Below are 11085 nucleotides of genomic sequence, written 5' to 3' on the forward strand. Positions count from 1 at the left end.
TCAAGGTCAAAGAGAACTAAACCTACCTCTAACAATCTTAAATTAATAAAATTTCTCACACAGGAAATACGTGAGGTGAACATCAGTGAACTACAACGGCAGACTTCATAAACTACAACGGGCATGGCGGGGGTTGGTCTACTGATTTCTGGACGAAGATAAAAACAAACGCAGATGTGAGCGTCTGTTGGATGTACTTTTTTTTTGCCTGAAGTGTTCCATAAAAACACACAGGGCGTTATTTAAACCAGGAGGACATGAAGCCTATCATTAAATGTTATGATTTATAACGTCACACCATGAACAGCATACCTGCGCCGTTTCTTCACTTTGATTACAGGTTTCCCCCCCCCCCCCCCCCCCCCCACACACACACACACACGCACGCCAAATTGGCAGCGGAATAATATTTTATGGTTTAGATCCTAGAGGAACACACCTTTGGGATGAGACAAATGAGTAGAGCTAATATATTATTATATGTCTTTATGATATTCATTCCATCAGGGCTGAACTGGACGCCCTGATTGGTCAACGTTAGGGCAGTCCAGAACTCAGAAGGAAAACCTTCTTCCATGTCCACCATTAAATTCCGATTCATTCATTTCATGTTCATTTTCAAATTTATCATTTGTATTTTTTATTATTTTTTTGGACCAAACACAGGTAAACACGATAATTTGGCATTAAAAATAGATAGAGGTGAGCATAGAAAGTTATATTACGACAGTCCAAGAGCAAGACAAAGGAGGAAGAGAAAGAGTAAGGCGAATGAAACGAAACAGACGTACTAAAGTAGTAAATAAAACTCAACAATAAAATTATATTCATTACATAAGCAAAAAGAAACAATGCAGCAGCGGTTTGTATGGTGCTACTAAAGTCACGGCCAATTACTGGACGCTGATGCGGCGCGAGGCCTCGTGGCGACCCTCAGAACAAAGGGCCCGCGGGGGGCCGGTGGGCTCCTGTCCGCAGGCAGGACCATGTGTCGCCACAGGGGGCGCTGCACTGCCGGCAGTACTGCGCGTCAATACAGCGCGCCCCCAGCAGGCGGCGCAGCGTCCCCTCTCCACTTGCCACACAGTACTTCCACACACGTTCACCAACACTCGTTCACCAATCAGATTTACGTATTGTATAAACGAGTCTTGGAGCCTGTGTCGGGTGTTTGACCTCACATGAACGGTTAACACTAAAGCCGCGTTTGAGTGACGGCTGGAACGCACCCCACTTCCTCGTTACCGTTGCTACGGAATGCCACGAAGCCCCGCCCCAAGGCACAGCGTAAGCGATAGATCCAAATATACACAGACAGCCAGTTAAATACACAGCTTTTAAGAACGTTTCTTAATTCTTTTTTCTATAACCTTCATCTCCTTCATCTTAATCAGAGAACCCCAACATTACGGAACACTTCCGGTTTCCATGTCGGCCATTTTTAGTTTTTCACTAAACAGTTTGGTCTTAATTTCCTCCCCAGGGGAATAACTAATAAGGACATCAGTAATACCACATCCGGCCTGTAGTGTTCGTTAAATACACCTCGTCCCCATGACAACCACAGAGAGCTTTTGTTAGTGAAAACAAGGCGATTGCGTCGGTTTGAGCAGACAAACGACTCCTCGTCCCACACAGCGAACAATGGAACCTGCAGCACTGGAAAAGCAGTTCAGGCCCGTTGCCCACACACACACAATGCATGTACACACTTACACGCACATACACAAATGCATGTACACACACACAAACACGTACACACGCATGAGTGTTTCATAAAGAGGACAGGAAGCCAAGTGTGGACGAGATTAAACAACATTTAGTTGGTCTGGACAAAGTCAGCTCCCCCCCCCCCCCCCCCCCCTCGCCCTCCCCGGGCCGGACCAGGAACACCATTAGCTTAGCCTCACTTCTTTTCAGGGTACCCACAGCTCTGGCTGCTAGCCAAGCATAGCTGAGCGTGGCATCCTTTGCACTGTAAACAGAGAGCTGGGTGCTAGCCTAGAGTATCCTAGCCTAGCCGCCTGTGCAGTGTAAACAGAGAGCTGGGCTCCTGGTTTAAGCGTAAAGAAAAGCGACACATGGAGCGACGAGTAAAATTCATTTAATTTCAACAAAAACAACCAGAAATATCCTGAAGCCCTCCTCCCTCCCTGCTGCTCCTCCCCCTCTGCTCCTCCTCCCTCCCTCTCTCCCTCCCTGCTGCTGCTCCTTTTGTCTTCAAGGAGGAGGTGAAGCTGACTTTGCCACAGGAGCCAAAATAGCGGAGCAGAGAGGAGAGACAGTGAGGAGGAGAGGGAGCTCAAACGTAAGGGTTGATAGAGTGATAGAGGGTGCGAGGTTATCTGGGAGCAACAGAGAGAGAGTGAGAAAGAGAGGGGGGGAGGGGTTAACTAATGAGTACGGCAGGTTGGACAGGAGGAGGGAGGGAGGGAGGGAGGGAGGGAGGCCTGGGGAGGAGGAGGGTCCTCAGCAGCAGCCCCCCCCTGGCTGTTGTCCCCCCTGGCTTCCTGCCAACGTGGAGCTGGTGGTGGGGTGCTGGGGTCCGATCTTTATACCGTTAGCCTGCGCAGACAGAGAGACACTAGCATTAGTCTTAGAGAGACACTAGCGTTAGCCTGCGGAGACAAGAGACAGAGAGACAGAGACACACTAGCGTTGGCCTGAGAGACAGAGATAGACAGACACTAGCGTTAGCCTGAGAGAGACACTAGCTTTAGCATGAGAGAGACGCTGGCGCTAGCCTAAGACAGACCCTAGTGCTAGCCCGGGTGTAAATGAATCTACATTTCTGTGGGCAGTGATGTGAATGTGCAGCATATTCCTCCCATAATCCCGCTGGTTAAAAGACTGATGTAAACTGGTGGTATCGGGGTCCGAGGGGACTATGATGGCAGGCGGGGTTATAGACCTGCAGGCGGTTGCACCAGCAGAACATAAGGTCGTTCGTAAGTTGGAGTGTAAAGTCCGCCTTACCTAACGTTTGCCGTAGTTTCAAACTAACGCCGTTCTCAATTTCAGTTGCACCACCATAACTTAAGACATAACTTTATTAGTAAGGCGTAAACCATCCCTTACTAGACTGTTGTCACATTTAATGACGTTTGCATAGTTTCAAGCCAATCAAGTGCAGCACACAATCTAAACAGGAAATTTAGGCATTCGTCTTGCACCGGCACCCCATGTGAGTTGAGAAAATCGTCCAGCATTATGTTAAGTGGAAGGAGAAATGGCTCATTTAGACTTTTAAACTTCAATACTAGCCCGTGTCACTGCTTGGCCATAGTTTACATGAATGTCCAACGTTAAACTTGTAACTAAAACAACTTGAAGTCTTACAATAAAGAGTAGCTCACCGTTATGCATGTGGTGTGTTGTGGCTGTTTTTGTAGACTATGTAATACGTATTGTTTACAATTTTATTATTACGGAATTAACGGAATTTCTACAATAAACCAAGAGCTCTTTGCAAGCGCTACAAAGGAAGAATTCAAATGAAATAGGCTGATGTACCGGTAAGTTTGTTATATTAATAATATAAACAATATTAATGTGTGTGAAGGTAAAGTGCAGTTACAACATACTCAGTGTAGTTTGATGGTTGAACATATGTTTAAACGTAACAGAATGCTAAACATACTTGTATGTTGACATCTTGTGTCATGTCTTAAGTTATTAGCGAGTAGTTCTGTTATTCGCATTATTTCTGTGCGACGAAATCTAAAACGCATGTACAAATCAACGTCGTCGTACATGTCTAGTTGATTCAACCTATCACGAAGAACGCGTTGTCTCCGTTAACCTTATCCTCCCTCATTTTCTTCGTTTTGAAGTAAGTTTTGTAACCGATCGAAATGAAAAGCCATGCCAACGGTTTAAACGGTAGACTTTAGACATACTAAGTAGGAGGTGTAAGTTTTAGGATACAACTTAAGCCAACGTTGGACGTGTGTGGTGCAACAGTGTAACAATTAGTAGCTCCTAAACTCCGCCGTAAGGCCAATTTATGGTGGAACTAAGCTAAGATGGAATTTATGCTCAGCTGGTGCAACCAGCTGCTGTTTCCCTGGTCAATAACTAAGATAGGCTATCACCTTTTCATAGAAAATTGGCATAAAAACTAAACTGTTGCGAAACAATTGCACACCTTGATGTTATTAAAATTAACCGATATTCACGTCACGCAGTGAATATAAGCATAATGGTAGTTTACCACTATGGAAGATATATATATATATATATATAGATATAGATATATATATATATATATATATAAAAACCAACAATCAAGTTGATGTAAAGGAGTCAGAAGGCGAGGTGAGTCCGTCTCCACGACAACGAGGGTCGTATTAACTAGACGGAGAGGTGACCGCACCACCACGCCCTCCGTCCCTTTAGGGGGTCCGGGGCGGACCACCACGCCCTCCGTCCCTTTAGGGGGTCCGGGGCGGACCACCACGCCCTCCGTCCCTTTAGGCGGTCCGGGGCGGACCACCAGGCCTGGAACAGGAGAGCAGGACCACATAACCGCTCACATGCTACATGACGCTAAGCTAGTAGCATGTACTACAGGACTCTGCTGTCCTACACCAGTACCACACTGGACTTCTGACTGGATCCGTGGCACAGGAGGAACATGAGCGAGAGGATAGCACACAGACGGACACAGACAGAAGAGAGTAAACCAGGAGAGTAGGAGAGAGTCTCACCTCATTGTTGATGTCAAACACTCCCTCCTGGATCTTCTCATAGATCTCCTTGGCTGTGTTGATGAAGGCCTGAGAGAGACAGCATTAGCCCTCTACATTAGAGGCAGTATGATGGAGGTGTGTGTGTTACCTCTACAATAGAGGCAGTATGATGGAGGTGTGTGTGTTACCTCCTCTACATTAGAGGCAGTATGATGGAGGTGTGTGTGTTACCTCCTCTACATTAGAGGCAGTATGATGGAGGTGTGTGTGTTACCTCCTCTACATTAGAGGCAGTATGATGGAGGTGTGTGTGTTACCTCCTCTACATTAGAGGCAGTATGATGGAGGTGTGTGTGTTACCTCCTCTACATTAGAGGCAGTATGATGGAGGTGTGTGTGTTACCTCCTCTACATTAGAGGCTGTCTTGGCGGAGGTCTCCATGAAGATAAGGCCGTGTTCTCTGGCAAAGGCCTCGCCCTCCTCCTTCTTCACCTCTCTCCTGGACTCCAGGTCACTACACACACACACACACACACACACCTTAGAGCAAGGCGTTCCTGACCCAGATGCTGCCCAGGTGTGAGGCTGCGGTGACCTCTGACCTCTTGTTGCCGATGAGCATGATGACCATGTTTGAGTTGGAGTGCTGGCGGGCATCCTCTAGCCAGGTGGTCAGGTGGTTGAAAGTGTCCCGCCTGGAGCAAACAACATAGAACACACAATATAGAACATACATTACACCCCTAAACACATTTTATATATAACACACAACATACATATGTATGCATCACTCACACACAGACTTTATTGAGTGGACCCTAAAGTTCAGAGTCCGGGTTAGATGAAGGTTAAACAGCAGAGCGGTTGTCTCACGGCCCTCTGGGGGTCAACCGGAGGTACTACACCAATGTTGCCCTAAACACCCAGTGTCTACAACACACCGCACAACATCTGGATTGGTGTCAAAACAATGAATCAACAGGTCCACATCCTGCCGTGTGATTTGCTGCTCACCGTGTGATGTCATAGACCAGCAGCGCGCCTGCAGCTCCTCTGTAGTAAGACCGGGTGATGGAGCGGAACGACTCCTGGCCAGCCTGCAGACACAAGGGCACCATTAGCACCGCTAGCACGGTAAGCACCGCTAGCACAGTAAGCACCGCTAGCACCGTAAGCACAGTAATGGTGTGGCCCAGATGCCTCGGACACCAGCCTTCCGAGTTGCACTTCTGACGTCATTTCCGGTCTAGGAGCACTCATAGCGTTTTCGTCTTTGTGATTGTGAATAAAGTAGCAATGTAATTAAGTGTGTAAGAGCATTTAAAATCGCCATTAAAATGACCAACGTGGTACAAATACAAAGAAAGTAAATCTCTTTAAGGGCGCAGCCATTGTTGCTGAGAGCGCCATCACTGATCTCAGTATACTCTCAGAATGCCGAGGGAGCGCGACCAAAAGGGGGCCTCCGTAAAATACCGCAAGAAAAGCACAGAGTTTCCCCACTTGCAACTCGGAGGGCTAGCGTTCGAGGCATCTGGATCACACCGCTACCAACGTTAGCACTGCTAGCACTGTTGGAAGCGTTTGCACCATTAGCACTGTTGCATTGTTAGCATGATTAGAAGTATCACTTCTATTATAGTTAGAGGCTGATATGGGAAGACTAGTATAGTTTATAAGTTAGAGGCTAGAGGAAGACTAGTATAGTATATAATAGTTAGAGGCTATAGGAAGACTAGTATATTATAGTTAGAGGCTATAGGAAGACTAGTATATTAAGGTTAGAGGCTATAGGAAGACTAGTATATTATAGTAAGAGGCTATAGGAAGACTAGTATAGCATTTAATAGTTAGAGGCTATAGGAAGACTAGTATAGAATTTAATAGTTAGAAGCTATAGGAAGACAAGTATAGTGTAGTTAGTGGCTATAGAAAGACTAGTATATTATAGTTAGAGGCTATAGGAAGACTAGTACAGCATATAATAGTTAGAGGCTATAGGAAGACTAGTGTAGAATATGTAGTAAGAGGCTATAGGAAGACTAGTATATAATAGATAGAGGCTATAGGAAGACTAGTATATTATAGTTAGAGGCTATAGGAAGACTAGTATATAATAGTTAGAGGCTATAGGAAGACTAGTATAGTATAGTTAGAGGCTATAGGAAGACTAGTATACTATTTAATAGTTAGAGGCTATAGGAAGACTAGTATATAATAGATAGAGGCTATAGGAAGACTAGTATAGTATAGTTAGAGGCTATTAGAAGACTAGTATATAATAGATAGAGGCTATAGGAAGACTAGTATATAATAGATAGAGGCTATGGGAAGACTAGTATATAATAGATAGAGGCTATAGGAAGACTAGTATATAATAGATAGAGGCTATGAGAAGACTAGTATAGTATAGTTAGAGGCTATAGGAAGACTAGTATAGTTTATAATAGTTAGAGGCTATTAGAAGACTAGTTTAGTATAGTTAGAGGCTATAGGAAGACTAGTATAGTATATAATAACTAGCAGCTAGCTACGGGATCCTAGGGTTCCTCCAGTGGAGCATGGAGTGCTGCCTCTATCTGGTGGCCAGCCAGGGCACTGCACCCAAACCCATGAAGGGTGAATTCTACGAGGTTGGGATTCAACCAGAGACCTCTCCAAACTACATGTGGTTCTGCATCAGTACAGACAACATGGTTTAAGTATTTTGACTGCAGACTGCGTGAATTTGTGTTCTACATTTACATTCAGGGCGTTTAGCACAAGCTTTTATCCAAATCCACTTACAATAAGTACATGTGTCAGAAGAAAGAGAAACAACCTTATATCTCTGATGGTATAGTAAGGACGGTCATAGAATCAAGTGTGGGGCACTAACAATCCCTAGGTTACCGGTCAGTGTGTCTTTGTGTGAATGTCTGTATTACCGTATCCCAGATTTGCAGTTTAATCTGTTTTCCGTCTATTGTGATCATCCTGGCACCAAACTCCACACCTAGTACACACAGGTTAGAACACACACACAGATATAGTCATACTTTACACACCTAGACACAATATGTACACACACAAAAAATGTGTGTGTTTGGGGGGGGGTGCGGGGGTGTTACCTATGGTGAGGTCATGAACTGGCTGGAACCTCTTGTCTGTGAACTGTAGTAGTAGACACGACTTCCCCACACCTGAAAAACACAAACACACACACATTAAAACACACAGACATTAAACACACACACACACTTCCCACAGATGTGTGAAGCTATGGGCGGCTTTATTAAGACGCGTGTTGCGTTGCTAGGCAGTGTGTTGCGTTGCTAGGCAGTGTGTTGCGTTGTAATAAGCCTAGCTCTACACTCTCGGTCTCTGTTATAAACCTCGCTCCACCATCTCTGTCTCTGCGTTATAAACCTCTCTCTACCGTCTATCTCTCTGTGTTATAACCTCTCTATCGTCTCTCTCTCTCTGTGTTATAACATCTCTCTACCGTCTCTCTCTCTGTGTTATAACCTCTCTCTACCATCTCTCTCTGTGTTATAACCTCTCTACCGTCTCTCTCTGTGTTATAACCTCTCTCTACCGACTCTCTCTCGCTGTGTTATAACCTCTCTCTACCGTCTCTCTCTCTCTGTGTTATAACCTCTCTCTACCGTCTCTCTCTCTAATAACAGGTACCCCATGTGTCAGAGGCTCCAGCTCTGCTCCCTGTGCATGAAGGAGCAGGGGACTCTGGCCTCCCTGGGGAGCAGACGCTATTGGCCGCTGGTATTACCTGTTCACCCAATGGCCAATTAGAGGAGCAGGATGTGAGCTTGGTTCGAGTGCGGCCCCAGGACTCAACAGCCCTCTGGTGGGACTGCGTCATGCTAACGTTAGTTTAGCGTGTATTTTAACCATAGGTAACACAGCATTAGCTTGGCACAAAGTTAGCTTAACAGCTGGATTTACAAGTTGTACGAGTATTTAACGTGTATTTACAGAAATCCTAGAGAAGAGAGGTCTGGTTCATTCCTATCTAATGAATACTTTGACTTATTGACACAGCATGGAGTCATTTACAACCTCAGTGTCTTTTCTACCTCGAAAATGTGTGTGTGTGTCCAACTCTCTCCGCCTGAACCAGAAAGGGAACAGAGAGCCTAAACCACGTTGTCTGTGCTGAGCCTGAACTATGTGTTCTGTAGTTTTTAATCTCGGCACATCAGGAACATGTCATCATCCTGAGTTGTGAAACGGACATCAATACACCAAGTTCTGAAGGGTAAAGGATTCCTAAGCACTCTCAGGCCGGGGGAGGAGTCTTTCTCGAAGGACTTGAAACTAAAGTCCTTTAGTGACGCTGTGGTGAGTTTCTAGGAAGAGGTGTGACGACATCACAGCAGGCCCAGAAACATAAACAACAGCGCTAGCTTAATGCCTCAGCAATTCTATCCTCACAACAATGCTAGAGTAATCACATCTATCGTCATAACAATACTTCATTAATAAAGATACTATGCTGTCTTCATCTCAAAACAATGAACAATTATACCTCCATAACAACATCACAGGATTACTATAGTCATCTCCCTCTCTTCATAACCATATTCCCTTTGGAACAATAATACTATTGTCATAACAATACTATTTTTACAGCAATACTATTAGTAAATATACACACAATATATATTTATATATATACATATATCACATCAATATTGCTAACGCTCATAACAACACTATCTTGATAGTCACACTAGCATTATAGCAATACCATCTTCATGGTCACAGGAAAACTGAAGTCTGAACCAGACTCAGAGGTATTCGTCCATACTGGGTGCTCCACAATATATGAGGAGCACTATGACAGCAGCAGGCCAGTACGGCTGCGTCTTGAGGGTTTTAACTGTCTCCTAAAGCCACCAGCACTCTGTCCTGGAGCCTCACGGCCAGCTAGGCCTTCTAAAGCATGCAAAGGTAGTGAGGGGCAGGAGGACAGGAGGCAGTGAGGGACAGGAAGACAGGAGGCAGTGAGGGACAGGAGGCAGTGAGGGACAGGAAGACAGGAGGCAGTGAGGGACAGGAGGCAGTGAGGGACAGGAAGACAGGAGGCAGTGAGGGACAGGAGGCAGTGAGGGACAGGAAGACAGGAGGCAGTGAGGGACAGCAAGACAGGAGGCAGTGAGGGACAGCAAGACAGGAGGCAGTGAGGGGCCGTGGGGCCCTGAGGGGTCCACCGCAGCAGGAAGAGGTGACCACAGTCGTGCTGACAGATAATCCAGCCTCACACACGCACACACCATATTAACACATCACCCCCCCCCCCCCCCCCCCCCCCCCCACACACACACACACACACACACACACACGTTAACACATCACCTACACACACATCCTGCCCCTGTTAGCACTCCGCTAGCACCCCCACCCTGGCGCTAACCGATAAAAGGCCCAGCTCAGATTTCTCCACGTCGATTCGCAGCGCGGATCGATAGTGTTGATCGGTATCGATAAGGGAAAGGTGAGCTGCTGTGGGGGGCCGGAGGGGGGGGTTCTGTCCGTCGGGATGCGCTACTGGGAGCGAAAAGAACCAGCTGTCAGCAGCACCTCTGGCCGCTCCGCCTGTACCACGTCATTGGACCGTCCAACACTGCGGAAATGAGACACGGCTAGCCCGTTAGCATTGTGCTAGCCGACCTATTAGCATAGGGCTAATCTGACAGCATCGGGCTAGCCTGTCTGTTAGCATCGGGCTGAATTGTCACCGTCGGGCTAGCCTGTCTGTTAGCTTCGGGCTGAACTGTTAGCCTCACGCTAGCCTGCCTGGTAGCATCACGATAGCCTGTTCGTTAGCCCCGGGCTCACTAGCCACGTCTTACCCGTGTCCCCGATGATGATATATTTGAAGAGATACGCGTACGCCATGGCCCCGGGAGAAGTGTCTTGCTGCTTGCCGTGTCAGAGCGCCCTGGACCGTGTGGAGATACCGGGGAATACCGGGGGATACCTGTCGTGTCTCGGTGGATCGGCGGCGGCGGCGGCTAGCTGTTTTCTCTCTGGTCGGAGGAACAATAAACAGACCCGTCCTCGGCGCTACGTCACAGTGACGTCAGCAGGCCCCGCCCCCCGCCACGCAGTCTACAGGCCTCACACCCTCAACCTCTGCTCTGCTCTACCTCAGGGCGTGGCTTCACACCTCAACCTCTGCTCTACCCTCCAGGGGGGCTAACCTATGTCTAGGTTAGGACCGTTGGTTATCCTCTGTGGGTGGGTGCCTTTACACTCTCTGGAGAACATCGAGATCCATGTTAAGATCCAGAGGAACACTTTATTCATTAAGTTAATATCATGTTCTGTTGGCCTCTCAACAAGAACTGAACTCAGAACAGAAACTCGATGTGATGTGTGCTGGATGGT

The 11085-nt window shown here is 46.7% G+C and overlaps 1 protein-coding gene across 1 annotated transcript; it reads right to left on the reverse strand.

Moving 5' to 3' along the window:
- Positions 1–547: 547 nt before the first annotated feature.
- Positions 548–10748, reverse strand: rab2a (RAB2A, member RAS oncogene family). Its single transcript, XM_079751555.1, has 8 exons — positions 10548–10748; positions 7803–7874; positions 7620–7687; positions 5707–5789; positions 5295–5387; positions 5095–5206; positions 4710–4778; positions 548–2565 (listed from the first exon to the last, which is right to left on the reverse strand). Exons 1-8 carry the CDS (start codon positions 10591–10593, stop codon positions 2470–2472), a joined length of 639 nt encoding a protein of 212 aa, XP_079607681.1. The 5' UTR covers positions 10594–10748; the 3' UTR covers positions 548–2469.
- Positions 10749–11085: the final 337 nt, after the last annotated feature.

This window comes from Pollachius pollachius (assembly GCF_949987615.1).
Source record: "Pollachius pollachius genome assembly, chromosome: 14".
NCBI lineage: Eukaryota > Metazoa > Chordata > Actinopteri > Gadiformes > Gadidae > Pollachius > Pollachius pollachius.